Genomic DNA, 23,522 nt, shown 5'->3' with positions numbered 1-23,522 from the left:
GAACCCTGGGTTACACGGACCTCCTCGTCGATAAGTTTATTAACAGACTTATTTACTGCGTCACAGGACGCAGTAAAGCTAGTGCTATTTTGGTACCAGTTTAGGGGTGAGATAGTATATATTGACTTGTTGTTTGTTGGTTTGTGGACGACAGCTTATCGTCTGTCGCTAATCGATTAGCATCAGCAACGTCTCGACTACAAAATACGTCACGTCTATGTCAGACACTTTAACGAGACAATGTCTTTATTTATCGGCTTCCAACTTACGATTACGGTGCAATAACATCGCAGCGTTGGTTCATCACGCAATTTCTCTTCCGCCGTCATATTGCGTCATATCGACACGCGTGCTTTTTCTTTACTGCGTGCTTAATATGACCATACATATATAACTTTATGACTATTTCTTTGTTTAAACCAAAAACAGTCAAGAACTGTACAATATTACAGTAAGATATGAACTTAATGCAAACCTGCATGTGGTCACGAGACGCGCAAAAAAGCATGGGCTGCAGGGATCTTTCCCAGTATTTTGAGCCTGGTGCCAAGTTGCGGATGACTTTGTCATTGTAATGTAAATTCACTTCGCTTGAGGCGTCGATCAGCTGCAGAGGAATTAATATTATAAATCCGATGAAAAAGAAAAAAGATTGAATAAAATTGTAATTCTACTTTACAGTCCAGATTTAAAAAAGAATCACTGTCACTGTTTTGGATATCTCTTGATAACGAATACCCATCGCTATGTAATCGAGCAATCAAGCTGTAGTCCGTATTTTCGACGAGTCCTCGTTTGAAATATATATTGGAAACGAAATAGCTGAAAAATTCTCACTAGATTGTGTTTGTACATGATTTGGCCTGTAGGCTACATTTTGAGAACATACATGTGAGAAGTTTTATGTGTACCGTTCTCACGCATAACGGGTGCCCAGCACTGCATTTCATTACGCAAATATATGGTATTGTTCTATGTTTCACCCATTTCAATTTGAGGCTGGCACATTATTTGATAGTTTTTCTTCGTGTTAAATGTTTTGAAGTGTGCCTTTTTTGTCTAGAAGCATATTGAATGCCCGACGTTGCATTATATTACGCAACAGTATGTTATTCTTTTCTGTTTCGGTCATTTCAAGTTTTTGCCCGACCGCGAGTACATTTAATTTAATTTTACGGGTTCGCCAGGGTAGAGAGGTTGGGAACCACTGTGCTAGGCTACTGGTGAATGCGAGATTTATTTGTTTCGTTGTTTTCCGCTAACAATTACAATTTGTGACGTGTAAGCCCTGTCTCTGTCTGTACCTGTAAATGTACATTTACAAAAAAACTCAAAACGAGACCCATATTTAAAAAAAAAGTTAATGATAAAGATAAAGTGCACTGCAATCATTGAGTGGTTAAATTCAAATTATTTTGTATCGATACCGACAATTCCTTTCTATTTTTCGAACTGAAACCGATATTTAAACAAACAGCTCATGAACTCTCGATGACAATATGGTCAATGAAGACAGTCAGGATGGCTTTAAATGTAGGCCTACGTGGCAAAATCGGAAAAGTTAAAAAAAACACAGCTGAGGGTCTTGATCGTCCCTCCCGCTTTGAAGTCACAGATATATGGTAACCCTACTTACTCATAGATTAAAATATGTCATTCCCGCTACGTACAGTCAACAATAATAATCAAAAAAGATATTCTAGTTGATATTAAATAATAAAAAATGCGTTTTTGCAGTTGAAAATTAATCTATTTGTGTCGGAATAAACACTAATGTAAATTTCCGTTCGCAATTCAGATTAATCTGACATTCTCCAATATGTTTTTATGTCGAGCTGTGTATCTACTTGGAGCAGTGGAATATAGAATAAATCGCAAATTGCAAGATACTTTGCTTATGAAAATCTTACATATTCAAATGACCCATAGATTCAGGAGTGCAATGGGTCGAAGGCTCAATAGGCCCAAATTGATCCGCAGATTCCAACAGTTGTTAAAGGGATTGCTACCCAGGGGAGATTCTACTATGACGAATGGGTCAAAAGTTACGAGGTGTATTACGGAAACAATAATGCCGAAGCTCCTTATCACGAAAACGGTGAAGTAAAGGTAACAAATATTCTACTGTATTTTAAATTATGCACACAACACCATATACATAAATATACAATACGTTATGCGTCAGTGAGTATAAATAGCCACACTGTAAAAAATATTAAGGGCGATTTACAACCAAACGCGCGGCAGCAGCGATGCCATGCACTTCGTTGTGAACACCATATACAACTTCAGATGTATTGTATCGTTGCAAGCGCTTGTAATTCTACAACCAAATGTATGTACTAGGCAAAAGCAGTGGGTTGGATGTCTCCGATTTTTACAGCCATAGCGATGCTAACCTTAACTACAAGAAGAAGTTGTAAAACTAAACAACATCCGCAAAGTAACTCGATTAACCCTCATGCCAGCACTTGAAGAAACGAAATACAATTGAAAAGAAATCACTTTTAATAAAATATGTGATCAAATATCAGCAACAAAATAGTATCAAATACACTCGAGAAGTGATCATCTCCGCCAGCAAAATAGTTCATTTCATCTCTTCAAATAGGTGGAAACCATCTAAAAGATTCAACATTGCAGTGGCCCCCTGTCACTTTTTCTTGCACTGGCTGTTTATCTTGGCAATTCGGCTGAAAAAAAAATGGCATAGCTGGTATAAAATGTAAACAAGTAGTTGAGTGAGAAGTCAACATATTTACATATGTTATAACTTGATCTGCTGGGGTAAAATGATTCCATTAGCAAAGTGGTAGATTCATATTATATTCAATGCTCAGAAGAAGTTAAATTTATTATAGATCCTTTCTGAAGCTCGCAATTATATCATTATTTCTCCTAACAATGAAAATTGTTAAATAGAAAGACAAAAAACTATGTTTGAATTTTTTTGTCTATTCATTGCACAAAAATCAACTTAGTGCAAGGAGGATCACTATATACATTATACAGTAACATGATGCTCATATTTATAGGCAAGGCTTTTTTTAAACAGTTAAGTCCATACCATTGCCATCGAAAAAAGAAACACCAATAGGCTACCAGTTCCTCACCTTTCCAGAAATTCTTTTGTAGTGTTGATACAATGACAGACTTGATAAGGGCCAAATGTGAATGACCCAGAGGTAAAATGGCAGGATATGTTTGTCCACTTTCGAACTGAAAAGAATTAGCAGATTGAAGATGTATGAAAATTATATAGGCATGAAAAGTTCATGACTGTCTACTGCAGTAGCTAATCTTGCAGTTTCACTAGAGATGTCTTTCCAGATGCACTTTATTTTAGATTAGTCTAGTTCAAATCTCGAATCAGTCATTTCAAATCGCAGGGTAATTGAAAAAATTACAATTTTACCAGTCTGCTAATAGGCTATTGTAAATCCTTTTCTGCTTTTTAAGAATTAGGCTAACATTGTCTGAAATTTTAAAAAATAAGAGACCTTTCTGCATTGGTGTAGACTACCTTGGTTCCAGTCTGGATTTCATGGCCTTTTTGAACGAGAAATCGGGCGTGCAATCAGAAATTCCCGCGTGCAAATAAGAATTCCTGGCGTGCAATTATAGCTCACGACGTGCAAAACAACTGCGCTCGGGTGCAACTGACTTTGACATCAGATACCTCTCAATACATCCGCGTAAAATTACCGGTATCGGATAAAAAATACGTTGAATCAGAGAAAAAATGGACTTTTGACCTTTGACCCCAAACATTATTTCTACAGTTTGTCGCTAATTTTGAGAGTGTTTGTGCGACTTTGGATACCGGTACTGTTCAGTACATCCGCGTAAAATATTGGATAAAAAATACGTTGAACCAGAGCAAAATGGACATACTTTGTCATTAATTTTGGTAGTGTTTTTACGTAGAAATAATGGATAAAAAATACGTAAAATTAGAGCAAAATGGACGTTTGACCTTTAACCCCAAACATTATTTTCATACTTTGGGAGTGTTTGAGCAACTTTAGATACCGGTACTGTTCAATACATTCGTGTGAAATTATTGTATGAAAAATACGCTGAATCAGAGCCGTACTTGGCCATTGGTGCGGAGGCGATCTTTTCGTCCATAACTATTCTCACGGGATTCCTATCATTCAACACGATATGGACCTTTCCCCGAGCATCGACTTCCTTGTTTACTTCGTGACATTGGCCAATCAGCAAGATGCAAAAAAGGACGTAACAATGAGAGGAATTTTTCGCGGGTCAAAGGTCGGGGAAAGGTCCATGGTCTTTTTTGCTTCGCAATATTTAGATCAGACCAAATCTTGCAAGCTGGTATTTGTCGACAATTGTGGAGTTATAATATTTTGGCATCTTTATATTACTGGATTATTGATTTTAAAACCATTTAAACCGATTTACATTGGTGAGCAATTGCAAATTTTCGGCGTGCAAAATTGATTTCGCTCGCGTGCATTTTTGCGGAGCGCTAGCGCCCTCGGGCGTGCACCTGCCATGGAATCCAGTCTGGCCTTGGTTTAGAACTCCAATAAATAGAATACCGGTAACAAAGATTAAACATGAGCAATTAAAAGTAAAATACCAGAATATGGTACAGTAGGCCTACAATAGCTCATTGTCTAAATGCAGGGATGGGACATCTAGTACGGCAATGCTGTAGTTAACAGGCCAATCCAATTAATGCAAAATTGATTAATAATGACAGATGTGGCATAAATTAACTCACCTTCCAAAACCTGAAGATCTACCGGTAGTCTACAAGCACCAGTAGTCCAGAGTTTACAACCTAGGTAACGGTATTTCTTTCTCCATACTTTCTGTTTTACAACCTTCAGGCAGCATAGTGTAAAATATACAGGTTCACACTTTTAAACTGGGCTACTTCAATTGTTTTGAGAGTCGAACCAAGCCAAGCTGCTTCCTAGCGAAACTGGAATCCGCACTAAACAGCCATTTTGGCGGGAAAGTACGCAGGCTTTGGCGGAGTCAGAAAATTCAAATTCAAAATTTGAATCCGTTGCGATCTGAGATATTTCTAAAACTTAGGAGCATTAAGCAAATAGTTAAATTAAGAAAATATGCCACTCAATTCAAAATTATATTAACCAAAACATTTGCATATACTTTGGTCCGATAAAAGATATAGCGATACAGCGTAAAACTACTAGATTCACCAGTAGTTGGAGTCGTGACTGCAAGTAGACCTGTCCGTTTGAGAATGAGTGCTGTCAGTTGAATCACCAGTTTACATGATGCCTAAAATAAAATATCCTTCCACTCGATATAATATTAAGTGCAATATTAGGATTTTTTTTATCGTAAGCTATAAATTCTATGTCGAGATGACATACGAAGCCGCAGGTTTACGTAGCATTGTATGACTTGCGCCTTATGACGCGATGCCAAATTTGTATCAGTTTGGAACCAAATTCGTCGCACCAATGTATTTTTTATTGGCATGCATTTTGCTGATACTATGTGGAAGACTGTCTTGTGAGCTCTATGCTTTTGATTACTACCAAGTGGACTTATTTTAACATAACCGCGAGATAGCTGTTTTCAGTACAGCCGTTTTTGTATGTTACGTATAATTCATTGTATATTTAACAACCGTATGTTTGTTTTATGATTATGCAACAGTATATGTAATTTTACATCGTACAAGCGGTGAAATTACAACACGATGATGTAAAAATACGTATAAATAGTTGCTCGTCCAAAATACTGCCAAACGATCGTATTTTTTACAAAGAAATGGCTGTAAAATTACAAAATTCTTTACAGTTCAGTAACTTTTTAAATCTCACGGATTTTCTTTGTTTTCAGAAATTTAATGCTAATTATGACAAAAATACTGTCGTCAAAAACTTCTTTCTTCACCCAATCACAACGAGATACATTCGAATTGTACCCGTTGACTACTACCGTCATATGAGTCTGGGAATGGAACTTACTACATTGTGTTGGAGGCAAATTAAAGCGGTAACCCAGAATCATGACTACAGCGGCAAATAATATTAAAATGTGTTCACTTTAACTCTGTAGCCTATATTCAAAGCGCTTTCGTTGGTTGCGAATATATCCCAACAGTTATAATAACTAAATTTTAATGTTATGGCATGAGATTATAATTCGTTCCGGTGATGTGTTGCAGCCAGCCTAAACAGTATTACAAAAAATGCTTCTAATATGTTAGAAAAATTAGTAATTCCTCTCCTGTACGTTACATTTGGTAAAATATGATAATCAATCATTCAGCAGTTATGGCAAATATAATCTCTAACGGCATTTTGCTATCATGTGAGCAATGAGCATTTCCAAATTTTGAGGGATTTTTCTTTGAGAAAACCCCGTCGCACTTACATTTGCGGGAGCACTTTCTCCGTTATGAAGAGGTTGAAATCTTACATTAAATGTAATTATAGCGAAACTTTTGCATGTTTCAGTGATTCTTCTGGCGTATTTTGTATAATTTAGCTTGATGAATGACAAACAATGATCAATCGTAAGCACAATAAAAGTGTTTGTTGTTTACATATTTCTGACGCTCTTGTGGCCCGCGAACAATGCAAAAATAATTTTGTGGCCCGCGAAGGCGACAACCTTGGACCACCCTGATCCAGATATTGCTTAACCTAAGTGAGAAACTCGCCGATTTTGTTCGAGGTAAAAGCATTTCTTTATCGAATATTGATATATATATATTCTGCAAACTTGTGTGAGTATTATTGCTAAAAATATTCTCGAAAGCAGCCAACCATTAAGTATGTTCATGTGCCGTGAATAAAAGCCAAAAACGATCGAAAATGTTGCGTGTGTGTACCACATGAACATAACGTTTTACGTTAGCGTCGACAACTGTTTTATTTTCGTTACTTCAATCATGAGTAAATATGAAGAAAAAGACGTTCATCTAATAAACTCAGACTATATAGTGTATTACTTTAAAGAGATGAAGTAAGATTTGGCACTCCTCTTGCTCGAAGAAGATTCGTCCCAGATGCATAGACTTTGATTAAGCCGTAAAATGTAATATATTTTTGACATTTATAAGATGTATTCAAACGATTGCTCCGGAAAAAGGTTGGCATGTAAATTAAGCATAGCCCGTGATTTCAATCTGCATTTCCAACGACTGACACAGTTATATCTACGCTCTTACCACTATAACATAAGATTGACTGAGATTAAATACGTCATTGCTGAAGATAAGAAGTCAAATGCGTTCATTTCCAATTGAAATAAATAAGCGTGTGTTCATAGGACCATCGTATGATAAATGTTGATCACAATCAACACTATATGAAGTCACCTTGGTGCATTTTAAACTTTTGCTCCGGATATGAATGGAACGTCTTCTTGCTAGTATGATTCACGTTTCCAAGAACGTTAACTCTGTTTCATCGTGTAATCATGCGTGGATTAGTTATAAATTATCATAGTTGTTAACAGCTTGTAAAAACAGTTGCATAATCCTATTCGATGAGACATATACCAATAAGTTGTTATCTCCCATATGGTTTTAAAATTTACCCGTCAATTTCGAATTCTCAGTTGCGGAAACGAACTATCTGATTTCACCTGTGGTAAATATACAGGAAGTTAGGTCACGCTAAGAATCACACGTTTTCTTATTCAGAGAGTTAGATCTAATGTGACCAGGACCTAATTAATTAACCAGTTATAATTTGCCATATATAATGACTATACCAAACTTTCTTTACGTAACTGTATATGAATATTCATAAATGCAAATGGTGATTAGGAACAAATGATTAAGTATCTGTAATTGAATTCATTGCTGCATTCGTGAGGTGCTTTACTAGTGATCGGCATGTAGAGAAATAGTTTTAAACTTTTTCAGCAAATGTTTGAAAATATCGTTGTTATAAAAATAAAATTACAACAAATAGCTCTTTACAAAAATTGATGAGATAATGATACATCGTTAATGTTTTTTTTATAAGTAATAAATTATAAATCTCATTCTGTTAAGTGTATGAAATACTTCACAAAAATGAGTTAGTAAAATGTTTACAGTTGCAAGAAAAGTACTTTATTTTTAAAAATACGATTTGATCTGCCAGAAAATAAATATTAGCGAAAAGAAGTGCTTGGATAATCACGTGAATCGGTAGAGTTTTTTGGTGATTAGCAAAGTGAAAGTTTTAAAAAACTTCACATTACTACGGTAGCAGATACTGCTAACATCAACGAGGATCGAGTTTTCCTAGACAGGTGTCGGTTAAGCAAAGCACTAGCAAGTCTTCTTGTCCCATAGTAAAGGCCCGATTCTATTATTATTAATCTGAGCATTTATGTTTTAACATACGAAAATCTTAGTTGCCCAAAATATTGCATTCAGAAATGATAATTTAGTTTAAAAAGATATAAATTGCAATTTTTAAGTGTTCTTTTTGTTCGTACGAATTCATTCAACGTTTTTATACACGTGTCTGTGTCAAAGGGTTGCAAGTTTTTCAAACAACATTTTGTTGTATTATTCTATCACGGCGCATATCCTAAATATGTATATTAAACTAACTTACGCAGATTCTTTTAACATAGTGAATATTAAGAGTACAATGATATAATGAATTCAACGAAGCTCAACGATAGTGGCGGTAAGTATTTAATCAATTTCAACCATTAATCACGAAAATGATTCATCATGAATGATTAGTACGAAAATAAATAATCCTAACTAAATCAAGTTACACGGTTAAACAGATATTTTGGAGCACAATAACTTGACTATATTTATCCCAAAGGCAGATCAGTGATTGCAATTATGCATTTATTCAAAATGCATCTTGCTATACCATTATACTGAAGTAGAACTGAGAAAACACCACTGTGTGGTCTTAATATCCCGACGCAGTACATAGAAATTCACTTCGATTCGGCTCGGCGGTGTGGCGCATCGTGCTAAGCGTTGGGAATACGCTCGCCACCGCATCTCTACCCTTCGTGGGTTCGCAGCTTCGAATCCCATGCGGGGATGATCATGTGCGAGAGGATTGCTGGACTCCTCGCCGCCGTAGGGTGGTTCACGTAACCTCTGGTCGGTTACGGCTTCCTCAACCATCAAGTCCATGCTTACGAAAAACAAATAACTGGCTAACTAATCCCATACCCGACCTGGACTGGTAACCGGACGAGAGGCCGTGGTTCGCCATATGATTGAGCCTTCTTATCGGCTTTCCTCTCCCCGGGATAAATATGTAAATCCTAACCTAAGTAAATTAAATAGCTATTACTGAAATGAAACATGCTTCCTGCACTGTGGTAAATAAGTCGGAGCGTATTGAAAAAATGTTAATTTTTGTTTGACTGCGTTGTTTGTTTCTAGGACACAACCTCATTTTCAGCGGAGATGAAGATCTAATACTTCATCAAAATGGAAGTTGTGCTATTAGAGAGTTTGATATTGCTTCGCTAATTATTCAAATAGTTATATCAAGTATTATCATATTTCCAAATGGAGCTGTGGTGAAAGTAATATTTACAGGTCAGTATTCGATCCGTAATTTCAAGTGACGACATGTTTGCCCCTGATGAGAACCATTGTTTAAACAAAAATGGATCATCCACATCAAATCACATGCTTGTTTACACGTGTGTTTCTTGTTGGACACAAAATGGACCTATGGATCGTTTTGTCATTCTGTTGTTGTTGATCGTCATGTTAGTATTTCTTTTCTTCTTCTTCTTGCGAAAAAATCCATTTTCAAAAAGCCATTTTCATTATCTATACTAAACCAAATGCTTTAAAATTTTCAATCGTTAAATATTGTATTTCGCTACATGGAAAACTTTTTGTGGCCTCTAAGGGTTTCTGTGTGCGCGAGGGCGTCATCAAAATTTAAAATTTCGCCTCTTGTGGCGGTTCCGCTTTCGCGTAAGTTCGCATCTGCTGCTCAGCTGCGATACGGTACCAGCAGGCTTCTGTGACAGATTGCATACCTGTACCATTTCGTGTCCATATAGGCTATTTGAGAATCGCTCTCTTGTAATCAGTAATTTATGTTTGGAAAATTGTAGACCAATATTGAAGATTCATAATGAACAGTGTCAGGTAAAATATCCTTTCGTATGTAATTTTTCCATATTTGTTTTGTATTTTGTATTTTTTTTTTTATATTTTTGCAAATATTTTTTCAGGAAAGAGTCGGCTTTATCAAAAACCAGCCTACTACTTCATCGCAAGTCTAGCAATAGCTGACATGTCTGTAGCCATCTATGTTATCATATCAATACTTATCAACGACATTGCTGGAATCCAGATGACAGCGCTATCCTGGGCAATCATGTATACTTGTGGAAGCATTCCTTTCTATGTATCTGTTCTCCATCTACTACTGATTGCAATTGACAGGCTGTGGTTTATTGGGTACAATAAAATGTAAGTTATTTTTCCAAATTCAGAATAAACGGAGGAACACACACGTAAATATGGAATAAAAGTATTGTGAATCCGTTCGTAAGTAATACGTTAGGCTTTTTTTTAAATGAGTGAAAGCGCACCGATCTCTTAGTAAGAGCTGGTATTAAATCGATCAACGACAAATCAACTAGTGACGCTGTTTCATTCTAAAATATTAGTAATCAATAGGATTTAATATAGATCCCCGGGAGCGTAAAATAACTCCAAAAAACTTATTATTGGCATTTCTAATTTATTTTTTTTGTTCTCGTTTTAATTGTTACCAGTTATCAAAAGTACATGTCACTGCGTACATCCGTGCTGCTCATTTTATTGTGTTGGATGCTTTCGTTCACGCCCATCGTTGTAGTGCTGCTAGGAGTCGGAGCATGTGGGGATTTATGTGATTGTCCGGACGATGGGGTTTTAAAGTGCAGTGATTTTAAATGTTCTTCCATATTTGTGGGTGAGTGCAGCCTATTTCGTCTATTTTATTGAAACAACTGTTTGATGTAGAGCGTACGCTTTCGCAATTTTATTAGCGCATTTGTTTTGAAAGCATGAGTATTTAATGTTGGAGTCGATACCGATACCGGTATAAGAGTCAGATTGCTTTTTTTAAACGGGCAAAAGCAAAGATTTTTTAAACGATGTATATATATATATATATTCGTAATAAAAATGCAAACATACACCTGAAAATACAGGTAGAATAGCTGTAAAACAAGCATGCACTTGAACTAATTTTTTATTTTTGGTTTCAGTGTACAAGAAAACCTATTTGCTTGGAAACGTTTTCTTTTTCTTATTCGTAATGGTCATCATATGTTTCCTCTACGCCACGCTATTTTGGAAGGTAGGCTATGTTATTCGGGAAGTGTTTTTGAAAAAATTTTAAGGTTAAATTATACTGTTTAATTTAGTAAAATGCGGTTGATATATTTCTTATATTTACTACTATATTTAAGGTTCACCGTAAGTCTCAAAAGGTTCGAGGATATTGCAATCCATCTATGCACCAAACGCAAAGTAGGAAAATGATGCGAGAATTCAGACTAGCAAGAACCCTGGCTATTGTAATTCTTGTATTCTTTGCGTGCTGGGGTCCTCTCATGATCGGATACATCATCGACTTCACCTTACCATTCAACGTGAGAATCGGAGAAACTGTTGGGAATTTATTGTCCGTAAGAACTTTGTAATTTTACGAAAATAAATTTTTGATAATAGGTCTATCTAGCGTCAAAATATTATTTGTAAAAATAAATGGAATTATCTATATACCATACAAACATATCTCAAAATGGTACAGCCCCTCTTAAGACATCTCGTACAATTCATTTAACATTGGTCTCTGATTTTCGCTGACATCGCTGTATTCATTTGACCTTCGTACCCATATATTTAAGCATTTCACTCTTGTTTCATAATAAACTATTTCTCTTAATTTGATGTTAAGAAACATATCAAATTTGTATTCAAGATCCCTAATCTTCTCAACTCTATCTCAAATCCAATTATCTACGCTGCTCGAATGAGGCACATGAGGGAAGCTTTAATACCTTGCTCCAAACGATCAAGAGATAGAAAATCTAGCGCGTCTTCAACGGGAAGTACTCAATCTACAAAACGTGTTTTTTTATCTAAAAAGAAAGGAGCAAGGAAAAATTCGAATGCAATTTGCGATGGAAGGGTATTTTTTCTGCCTACTATTTTAATTACATTATTAAATAAACATTGGGAGGGGCTCCCGAAGTATGCGAACCAAGATGGCGGACATCGGAATGTAATATGTGTACTAGGTTAGGGTTAGGCCATAAATTTAGGTATAAATACTACGGGAGGCTCTTGGCTAGTCTTCGAACTGATAATAGGACTAAAATAAGGAAAATTGGAAAAAAATTATCGCCTAACCCTAACCTGTTACCCATGTTACGTTCCGATGTCCGCCATCTTGGTTCGCATACTTCGGGAGCACCCATTGGGATTTAGGACTATTACTTTTATATGTTTCCATTGGAAACAGAACCCGTAATTTTATTCCAAGATTTTTGATTCGGAAATTGAATTTTCTTTGTTCAACGTGTTCGTACTGAATACTGAACGTCCGCCGGTAACGGCATTCTGTAGAGGAGCACTATTTTGTTGAGATGCATTTATTTGCATTTCAACTCATAGATGTTAGTGATATAATATGTATTTAAATTTCAGCCAGTTTTTGAAAGCTCCGTTACAAACAACCTACAGTTTGAAGAAACGATGGAGACAGGTAGACGTAGTTCCAGTCAAACGACAGGTCGTGTTTTCAGCAGAAGTTCTTATAAACGAGGTACCAACAGTCTTGTAAATAATGTATAAAGTTACGAAATTTTGGAATACAAATAAGAGTTACGACTAATGACTAAATTCAATTTATACTCAGTGCTCAGATTATACCTTATGCTATTCTTTTTTCATTTACAAAACAATTTCAGACATTTAGCACCATTTTTATCGGAAAAAATTCAATTAATAAAAGACACTACGTCGTGCGCATATTCATTATTGCGAGTCGTATTTAACTTTTTTTAAAAAATATATAGCGTTGATCTGAGACTTTTTTTAATTTTCACATTTTGCCACAAAGCTAATTGTATGCTAAAGCTCGAAATGATTTATATTTTTTATTTTTATGTTTATATTCCAGGTTCCGATACAGCTTCTCTCGATTTCGATAAAATCTCCGCTTTTTCTCCTGAATTCAAAGAAGTGTTTGAAGATGCAGAAATATCAATATAATTTTTTTTTCGTTGTAAATAAAATAAGTAGGTTAAAACGGGTTTTTATCAGCCGCAAATTTGTTTGGTCTGTGAAATTTTCCAGTAAATAAAAATACTTTGCCTGAAATTTCTGTTTAAGTATTCCATCCTATGTTGAATAAACGTTAAAGATATCATAAATATACCTCATGAATAAAAATGCATTAAATTAATTGTAATTCAGTGAAAACATTATGGTTTGTCAAAGCTTTGGCGAATTTTGTTAGCATAGCAGGATAAAAATCTCGGATGTACGCAGTGACATGTACTTTTGATAACTGTTGATAACTCGAACTATGTTCGAAGTACATGACGTGTAAAAAAATGTAATATATATAAAAATAAAGTGATTTTAAACAGATTGATTATAATGAAGTACTCCATTGCTAGAATGTACTTATTGTTCTGTTCGCTAGCACAGTCGCTAAACGATATTTTTTTACTTACATGCAGATTAGTTACGGAGGTTGTTAAACAAATAAGTAAGCTATTCGATATCCAAAACCATCTTACTAAAAGCCACAAACCTGAAAAACTAGTGCTCATGTTTATTATGTCGAAACGTTGCTTTCTGATACTGTTATTAGCTAAGGTAAATTAGAAGAGAGTTGAGGCAGCTGCCGAGGTAGGGGATGAAATTAGGGACAAGTTGACAACAATGTATTTTTAAACTGACCACTAACGCCACCTTGTGACTAAGTTGAAAAGATTTATTTTTCACTGAAGACACGGTTAAGTTCATGTGTTATCGATGAAACATATGTTCAATCAGTCTTACATACAGAATAAAGCCGTTATTGCATTTGTCTTCCAAATCTAATTTAAAATTCCAACCGAATGGAATAAAACCCAATTAAATTTTAACAATTTTAGACATATTAATTGTATATATAACACATTTCCGGAATGTTTATATAGTATATATATATACACGTTTGTCGTGGTAACTAATTTTCGATTTATCAAAAGTCGTGAAATGCTAGTAGCATACTTTACTGATTATTAGGTAATAAAACTCGTCATGTTACGGCGACTTGATAAAGTTCTTGACAATTTGGATTCAATTGGAAGTAAAATGAAATGCTATTGGGCAAGAAGTCGACCAAAGGATAGTTTTGTTATAAGGCTGTTGATGTGAAAAATAAAATAAAAAAGCAGAGGAGGCGATAAAATAAACGATATATATGTATGGATTTATATGACTGGTGCTGACTGCATTTATAAAAGTTTTCAAACAGTGAGGCCTACAATACACCAAGAATCTTCTTGATAACAATAGGATTAGGGATTATTAATATACTTAGTGATAACGTAGTAAATAATGCAATTATGAGAGATCAGTTGACAGTACGATTAGATGCATGGATATATTTTTAGTTTCCCATTTGTAATTTACGTACTTTTTTTTTCAGTTTAGCGGTGGTACAACGTTAACTAAAATATGGCTAACTTAATGGCTAACTAAAAGAGAAAAAATATTACAACTATACTAATATCATATTACCTGCTTTCTCGTACGAATTTCATACATCAAACATTTTATTTGAAATTCGAAACCAAAAATTGCCCTGTATGAGCCAAATATAAGTGACGTATTGAAGGCCTATTGGTGGCCAACGTTCAGAAATTTAACAGCGCAATACAGACATAAATACACGCTGACAGTCTTTCATGTCGCGAATGAATTTATTTCTGTTGTTGTTTTCATATATAGGACATTATCTGTGCGTGCGTTACGTATTTGTCGTGCGTAATTTGCGCGCCGTACAACGGCGAGCGTGGAGTTGAGCGGTTTTACGCACAGCACAAATCAATCGCCCGAGGAAATGTATTATATATAGTTTATTCGTGATCAGCGTGAAGCAAACTGCTTTATGCGGCACTTCGAGTTCACGAAGCACAGTTTTATTTTAAACGGGGATATTTGAGAGAAAGATACCACAAAACAACATTTGCGATTGCAAAGATTGAAGGGTAAAAAGTAAGCAACTGTGTCGATGGTGTTAAATGTCTTTCATAAATTAGTAACGACTAAAGAAAGGTTTCAGCAAGTTGAAGTCGTAAAGCAACGTAACTCACGCTTCCATAAAAGGAAATGTCACGCGACGACGTCAACAGTGCGTCAACAACGCCTTCAAAAACTAACGCGGGAAAACCACGAGCAAATGTACGGTCTTGAAAGCCGAGCAGGGAGGATATAATAAGATAGATACATAATAAGCAAGATATATGATGTGCATTAGGGATAACATTTAGGCTACAGCAATTTTAGATCATGAAATTGTTTGAAATAATATTGAGCAGGCAAGCAAGATTAAAGTATATTTCAAATTGAGTGAACAAAAAAGATATGTGAAAGTACGGTTTCATTACGTACTTTCTCACGTGTTGATATAATAATATACAACGACAGTATTGTGCCTGTGTGTTGGAATTGTGGATGATATCACGCATGTCCTGTGAACACATATCAGTATGATTAAATTAAATGTGAAACAAAACATTCAAGCACTTATGCAGTCGATAATTTCAAATTTTGATATACAGGCAGTTTTAGCAAGAAATAGTTTGCATGCCATTGCTCGATGAACATCATGATATGAATCACCTCGTTGACTAGGATTGAATGCCAATGGAAGAATTGTTGAAGCAGTTCTATTGATCAAACTGTGTGTACTTTCATTTCGGTTATGATTTTATTTTAACAGTTGCGTTAATTGAGGCACTGCACATTCCACCAAATGTTTCAACTTTCTGACGATGCTTGAATAATTCACAATGTTGGAAACTCGGTAATTTTGCACTCATGCAATATGTAACGTCCTCAGTATGTTAGTCAGGGCTACAGACGTGCTTTATCAAAGTAACATATCTTAATGATTACTAACTTTTAGGTTTTGCCAAGTTGAAAATGCAAAATCTTAGAATTTGACTCTATCAATAGTGACTTCATTTCGATAATTCGGTAAATTGGTTTGATAGTGCCGTTGCCGATTAGTGTTTACATCAGAGCTTCTCAACCTCAATGTTAATAAGTACCCATTGGAATCTCGATCTAGGCAGTTCATATATCGCAATCGCCCGTGTACCCCAAAAATTACCTTGCGGGTTGTGATTGGTCAAATATAATAAGCGAACTGGGAATGTAGACTCTGTAGTTGTAGTTTAAGCTTCTACTGAGGTGAAAATATGACTTCCTGAAGTGTTGCTAAACTGAGGTTTTGAAATTATTGACATCAGTTGATAAAATATTCTAGGGCAGATTAGAAATTATGAAAAGAATAATGTTAATACTCAATCTAATGTGCCCCCTGAAAAAAATTGAAATGTACCAATTGGGTAAATGTACCCCAGTTGTGAAACCCCGGTTTAAATCACATCGATATTGCAGGAGCTACTATTCTTGGGAGGACCAAAATTTTTCCCGTTTAGCTTCGCCTACCCAATTTATCACACCCTAGAGGGATTTTAACCCGAAATGTGTAATCTGCAATGCGAACACAGATAAGTCCAACGCTTGAAGATCAGCAGCACTATCATCCGGTCGGACTCTGTTACAACTTTGTAACGACCATTCTGATTTATTTGCGTAGATATTGATTACAATGATGGTGAGGTCGCCGAGGTTACGCAGTATCACGTTCAGGGAAAGTTTCGATGACAAGAAGCACGAAATACAGATGCCAGACAAGTTGGCAATTGAAATTTAAAACAGCAGCCTTGAATCGACTCCAACTGAAGATACTTCGAGATGCTTGAGGAAAGAAAAAATAAATTATTTATTTAAAATAGTAGGAACGTGGTGTTGTTAGAAATGTGGTTTACTAACATTTTTGTGGCTTCCGTACAGTATGCAAAATACGTAATAAAATCGGAACAAAAAAGACATAACCTTATAATTTATTGATATTTCAATTTTGACTGACCGTTGCAATTGTGAATTTTCGCCAAATTCCCCGATTTAAACTTGGCATTTAAGTTTTGGTGGGAACTCGACACCTCGTTATCATCCAGCCAATCATGGCAAACTATAATTTTTTATACATTTGTCATAAATACCTAGGGATCACACCAGAACATCTAAGGGCCATATATATATTGTTATTTCGCGCTTCTCCGGCAGACTCCTCCTTTTTATGCAATATTCATGAGCTAAGAGTAACCTATGCAAACGTAAGTTTTCACTAAATTAAGCGTGAGGCGAGATTCAGCTAAACGTTTAACGACCTATCAAACCCGATTCGATTATACTTGAAGTTGCCGGAAATGTTTATCCAAATCCAGAAAGCAATTAGGAACGTTCCAAATGTGTTCAGTATAATCATTTTAAAACCCTAAATGGTGAGTGATACGCAGGAAAGTTCCGATTGGGCGTAGTTCAAACTGAGCTATAGGGTTGACTTTTAAGAGGTAGAATCGATTAAAAGTTAAAACATAAATGACTTTAATCGCTAAGCTAAAAATGTTAAGACATAATTTAGTAAGCAATTTCATTGTTGTTAAATATCACCAGTGCAGAAATTTATTAGTATTTTCCCACTTTTCACAAAATAGCTCCGAAGTGTGTGTATAGCGTCGATTACTGCGATCATTCGTTTTTCAGAGATGGTAGAGGCAATCATGAGGTACTTTAATACCAATCGTGAGACCACAATAATATCAACCATTAGTGAGCTGTGTAATAGGATTTAGATTCCTTTTAATTGGTCATTAATTCTATAATCACCATATATTGGCTTTAATTGAATATATTTTTTTATCTCGTGAATTGTTAGGTAAAATGGTCGTCAAATTCAACGCCAATCATACGTGGATATGACGGTCTAATAAGTTCACATTCGTACTATATAAACTGACCGAAGGTTTACTGTATTTACAATTTCGTCTTGCTTTGAATTGCTCATAGGCTGCATTGAAGCAGTATAGCAGCTTAATCAATAAGAATGACATCATTCGTTTCCTGGGGAGTATGACGTAACCGCAAGTGGGCATTTTATTGTACAAGATTAAATATGCGCGCTGTTTAAATTTGAAAATTATTAGGAATCGATTGGAAGTGCATTTGCATTGAAATAGGGTGAGATTTTTATTGAGAGATATTGATGCTAAGTCGACTTCGACTGTAACTAGATATAAGATGATTTCATAAATCGGAAGGTATTGTGGAAAGAACTAAAGCATAGAAATGCTGTTTACAATTAGAGAAGAATATTGATGAGAACTAGACGCTAACCTATTCAAACAATCCGTAAATATGTCTATGTATTTAACTGATTTTTATGTCTGTTTCAAGAATATCATTTATAACAAAAAGACATTTTAAATTTTGCACCTTTTAGTTTCAAACGTAAACGGATGCAATTAATATCACTGATACAATGACGGATTCAGGATGTGGATTTTTCATGTCAAAGACAGGGATATTAAAACTATTGGTTTTAATAAGTGGATGTGCATGCTGGGCATTATATGCTGCAAGTCGACAATACCGAAATCCCTCAATTAAAGTTTATGCTTTTGCTGCATATATAATATCATGGGCAGTCTCGTTGCTGCTGTATTTCTTCAAGATTACAGGTCTGTTAGATTGTGAACATACTTAGCCTACCTAAATTGATTTTGTCCAGGTGATGGTTTCGAGTTGTGCTTGGAAGTCACACATATCTACTTATTGAGAGTTTGTCACCAAAGTAAAGCAATTATATCAAACATATATGAGTTGATAGTTTACCGTTACCTCAATCTCATTCCCATAATGGGGCTGTACTTGCTGATTCACATTCAATAAGAATGAATTATAAAACGTGTCATCACAATATAAAGAATTCCAATAAAATTTCATGACAATCATCAATGTAGGATAATCACCCTCGTTTTAATATATCACTTTTTTGTTTGTTTTTCGAATAAAATAGGCTTCTCAGTTTCTATTGGTCAGGATTGTGGGCTAGTTGCTGCGATTCGCTCCGATTACCAAGCCCTATATGACAGTCATTACACTGTTATGTAATAACGTATTGAAAACGTTCATAGAAAGGAAAACATAATTATAAACCAACTTTAAAAACAATCTTCCTTCTTAGGTCTCCATCTGCACATACAATCGGAATGCTTCACTTTCAACACTTTTGATTATTTTTGGTCTTGGCTGTCTTGCATTAATTACATCGTATGTTCTGTCATCGTTGCTATTTTCTTTGGAAACGGAGATCCGCTTTGTGGCGGTAGTGGCAGGTGAAGTTTATTTGCAATATAGAAAGAGCCAAAACTAGAATAAATTTAATAAAAATATCTTTTTTTCGTTGTGAATTAATGTTATTGGATTAATCTATCCACTAACGAGGGGCGGGCTGAATAAATTTTCACATTCAGGAGCATTGAAATTGAAAAAGTGTGGCATTTAACCTGATTGCTTTTATTGTGAACCATGCACACAATGGATACCTCCTCTAAAATAGTTGAAGTTGTGCACTGGTTTTCTTTTATTGTTCTGAATAAAACTTCTTTCCTAGATTTTGCTCGTTCGCGATGCAATTGACTGCATGTGTTCTTGGATTTGTTACAGCAATCTTATATGCTATTGAAGCTCAAAATATGAAAAGTTATGCTCCTGTTGGCGCAGGTAGGATGTATAAAAATTATCAGTATGATATATTTTGAAACTTAAAAGAACCTAACATAAGAAAATGTAGTGATTCCATAGTAATGCAAAATTATGTGATATCGGACTGCGATACGAAGTTTGTAGAGCACCATCTCGTTTAATCAGGCTATGAAAACTGCGCGATAGCCTGCTTTAGTCTGAATTTCAGTGACACAAATGGAAAGAATCTTGAAAAAATCATACGAGATGAATTAAAATACCTAAAGGAGGGTTGTTTCATGCGATTTTTTTTGCGAAAAACTTTTTTCATTGCAACAATAACACTAAAAATTTTCTAAACCGATTAATGTCCCGTGAACTATAAGGATAGAAATTTTCGTTGAAGTGTTATAGGTCAATCATATTAAATTTAATCAAATATTTACATAAATTATTACAGGTTATGGTACAACATGGCGAGGAATCTGGAAAGCAATTATTCTTATACTGGGCGGTCTAGCGTTTGGGCTTCTTATTAAAACCGGATACAGATGTGGGTCGGAGTGAGTACCGTTACGAATTCTTGTGTAAAAATAAAATTTCAATAGACCATATTAGATAATGTTGGAGGTAAACGTATGTTCAATAAAGTGCCACTGAATAATATATAATTAAAAATCTGAATTTTAAAAATATAAAATATATATATTGTTTTATTATCATAGTTTCCCAATAGCAATATCAGCCTTTGATCCCGAACACATAAAATACTCATAAAATCGAAACCATTTGTTTTACTTTTCAGCTGCACAATAGCAAGGACTTTTGTTCTTGTGGCCTGGTGTGTTGCCTGGGGGGTTGCAGCGTTAATGTACTTGCTTCGACTGATTACATGCCCAGCCAGAATGGTGAGAAGTGTTCCTAACTTTACTTTAGTGTTATTGCCAATCAGATCATGTACCCATCAAATTTTTGTATTGACTCGTATTCGTTTTAGGTTTCTTTCCAGGCTTCGAAATGAACAATTATTCAGCCGGATGTTTTTCGTGGCTATGAAAATATTCATGCTCGAAGCCACTTCATATTTGAATGATCTCTTACTTATGCTCTTATTAAATTCTGCAATCAGAATCGTATAGTTTATCTCTTTACCTCGAAGAAATATATTTGCTAAACCACCAAAATATGCTTCGTTTTGCAGTCCGCAAATAGACAAGTTGGATTTGGCACGTTTGAATTCTTTTGGTCTGCATTTGCATGTTTACTTTACCTTGTCGGAGCTGCTGTATTGGCAGCATTTTTGAATTGTAAGAGATTCAGATCTACTGGTTGCAGAGAAATACTAGCAGGTAAAGTAGGCTACATACTTTCACTTTGATCTTGAAGCGTGCACAACTGCCTTAATACATCCATGGTATTATCCATTGTCCTCGTTACCTCAGATCAGGGTTTCCCAAACTGGGGTCCTCGTGATGACCTGACTGCACAGGGCGTCCGCAACGACATGAAAAGAGTCTGATCGGCCTTTAATGATTGATTTTAATCAAAAAGTCATTGCATCTTTTTGTTTGAGCCCTGCGGACGAATGTCCATTACGGTCAGAAAAGGCGATTAAAATTTTATTAACTTTTACAAATTTTTCAGCTCTTACCAATATGAAACAAAATACATGTCGAGAGTTGCCGTAGGGTCGGATATACGAGTTTGCTCGTCACAAATTGCTAATTGTGATAAATTGTGCAGTGAAAAGTAACCTCACCGATCGCATTAATGTAATTTGTGTTGTTGTGTTGTAAATAAAACATTATGCTTTATAGGTGATTAGCCACAGAAATTGATACGGCATAGGTTGGGGGGTCCGTCAAAACTAAGATTCACAAATAGAGGTCGCGGCCTCAAAAGTTTGGTAGTGGCGAACATTGGTTAATTTTGATAATTCAGCTCAATTAATGCCTTCATGTGTCAATTTGTTTTCGAGCAGCTGATATATGTGGATGGGTCACTGCAGTATTGTTTGCAATCGACGCGTTCTGCTTGCGAGAACACAGGCCGGTGTGGTTTGTGAATAGAAGAGTACAGAGCAGTGGAGGAGGAAGTAGAACTGTCACAACTACTACAACTACTGAACGACGAACGAGATCGTAGACATTGGATTTGGAAACTATGACTGAAATTGACTCTTATCTAGTTTTAGATGTTTGCTAAAACGTAACCTAATTTATGTACGTACTAGTAAGTTTACCAAATTTCAATACTAAAACAATACTCTACATAGGTTTATTATTCGCATTAAAACCGGGTTTTCGAGTTTTGGGGAAAATAACTAATAGCAAATCAACTAAATCACAAATCACTAAAAATATATCTACATTAGAATTAGTACGCGTATGGCGTAAATACTGGAGTCGTAACCATATCAATCTGTTTAGTTTTTCCTATTTAGTGCGGATTGAGAAGTACAAAATGTTTTAAAGTGTGATATGTGTAATGTGAAATAGCTTACAATCATAAATATAGTAACAAACACTCAAATGTGAGATGTATATGCGAGAACATATTCCAGTGCCGTCCGTTATTATTCTGTGTATTATTTATTCGAACCATGTGTTTTTTATCATTTGATTCATGAATACATCTTAAATTTCAAAAGTGAAATAAAATTTCGAATTGCAAAAATAATGATTAAATAAACTAAATTAGCTTCAAATATTCAATTATTACGATTTCTAGATATAGAACGACAATGTTTTTGAATAGGGTTTTTTTTTGTTACCGTCGAGTGATGTTTGTTGCATGTGCTTCTCAGTTATTATTTTGCATAGTTGTTACGATTTCTGTACTAGTCATATTTAACATTCCCACAACTTACTGCAGCAACTCAACCCGAATTAACATATAAAAATTATTTTCTAAATTTACCCGCGACCAACAAAATGTTTAAATATTTTTTGTTGAATGGTGTATATGGTATCATATAAATTTATGAGTATTGCCATTAGATATATTCGCGTTAGATAGGGATCCAAATGTCATACATTTTCGATAAATTTAATTTTTACTATTTAGTTTTATACCTTCCAAAATATGTTTTGGCAATCCAATTTCGAGGATATTACTTTTTATTACGATGGCATTTATTAAAGATAACAGATATGTTGTGTTGCGTTTGAAATTTTTAATTAAATACTTATTTGATTTCTTCAAATTTTATATCAAATATCATTTTTTACAGCAGCTGTGTAGTTCTAAAGATTTTTGTGGAAATATTTGTTTCAACGAACAGTTGTCATTGAGATTGTCGTACGAATTCTACAAGCGCCATATAAAGTAGGCTACATGGGTTTTATTAATATTCTTCTACTCGTTGTTTACTTCGTGAAATATAAAATTGTTCTGGAGATATCTTGTCGTTTTAATCATAACTGAACGGAGAGCTTCTGTCTTTATTACTCCAGAATGCAGGTCTACATGGACACTTACACTCAAAATGGAAATACATATCTTAAAAATGTGTAATGATAAAATGTCAATCAAAATGTCATATTTACGTAGAAATAGAGCGAAAAATCATGAAAATTCAATAATTTGAAAAGCTAGTCACAACATGTACGTTGTTTCGCCTTATTTTAGCTTAATCATAGGCAGCCGTAACCGTAGTACCGGAGAAAATTCAAAAAGGCTGTCAAGG

General features: G+C 35.1%; 2 protein-coding genes and 1 long non-coding RNA gene across 3 annotated transcripts; 2 read left to right on the top strand and 1 right to left on the bottom strand.

Annotated features, from left to right (window-relative positions):
* Positions 1-2,500: 2,500 nt before the first annotated feature.
* LOC120329512 (uncharacterized) lies at positions 2,501-4,948 on the bottom strand. The gene is made up of 3 exons (XR_013479475.1): positions 4,754-4,948; positions 3,114-3,219; positions 2,501-2,693 (listed from the first exon to the last, which is right to left on the bottom strand). It is a non-coding gene; the product is annotated as an uncharacterized LOC120329512 (long non-coding RNA).
* A 3,636-nt stretch (positions 4,949-8,584) lies between these two features.
* On the top strand, positions 8,585-13,336 carry LOC120329474 (adenosine receptor A3-like). Its single transcript, XM_039396120.2, has 9 exons — positions 8,585-8,651; positions 9,380-9,538; positions 10,192-10,432; positions 10,741-10,919; positions 11,218-11,309; positions 11,422-11,640; positions 11,937-12,146; positions 12,665-12,782; positions 13,140-13,336. The coding sequence occupies exons 1-9, from the start codon at positions 8,621-8,623 to the stop codon at positions 13,229-13,231; spliced, it is 1,341 nt and encodes a 446-aa protein (XP_039252054.2). The 5' UTR covers positions 8,585-8,620; the 3' UTR covers positions 13,232-13,336.
* Positions 13,337-18,551: 5,215 nt separating this feature from the next.
* On the top strand, positions 18,552-23,232 carry LOC120329481 (uncharacterized). The gene is made up of 7 exons (XM_039396128.2): positions 18,552-18,828; positions 19,335-19,485; positions 19,764-19,873; positions 20,295-20,397; positions 20,640-20,742; positions 21,036-21,183; positions 21,816-23,232. Exons 1-7 carry the CDS (start codon positions 18,630-18,632, stop codon positions 21,977-21,979), a joined length of 978 nt encoding a protein of 325 aa, XP_039252062.2. The 5' UTR covers positions 18,552-18,629; the 3' UTR covers positions 21,980-23,232.
* Positions 23,233-23,522: the final 290 nt, after the last annotated feature.

The sequence above is a fragment of the Styela clava genome, chromosome 12 (assembly GCF_964204865.1).
Source record: "Styela clava chromosome 12, kaStyClav1.hap1.2, whole genome shotgun sequence".
Taxonomy (NCBI): domain Eukaryota; kingdom Metazoa; phylum Chordata; class Ascidiacea; order Stolidobranchia; family Styelidae; genus Styela; species Styela clava.
Note: the sequence above shows the minus strand (reverse complement) of the source record. Positions and strands in the feature narration are given on the sequence as shown.

Coding starts and splice junctions, on each gene's coding strand:
- LOC120329481 (XM_039396128.2), top strand. CDS start 18,630: ATGACGGATTCAGGATGTGGATTTTTCATGTCAAAGACAGGGATATTA. Junction 19,874..20,294: donor TTATGCTCCTGTTGGCGCAG/GTAGGATGTATA, acceptor AAATTATTACAG/GTTATGGTACAACATGGCGA. Junction 20,743..21,035: donor TTACATGCCCAGCCAGAATG/GTGAGAAGTGTT, acceptor TTCGTTTTGCAG/TCCGCAAATAGACAAGTTGG.
- LOC120329474 (XM_039396120.2), top strand. CDS start 8,621: ATGAATTCAACGAAGCTCAACGATAGTGGCG. Junction 12,147..12,664: donor ATGCAATTTGCGATGGAAGG/GTATTTTTTCTG, acceptor TTTAAATTTCAG/CCAGTTTTTGAAAGCTCCGT. Junction 12,783..13,139: donor CAGAAGTTCTTATAAACGAG/GTACCAACAGTC, acceptor TTTATATTCCAG/GTTCCGATACAGCTTCTCTC.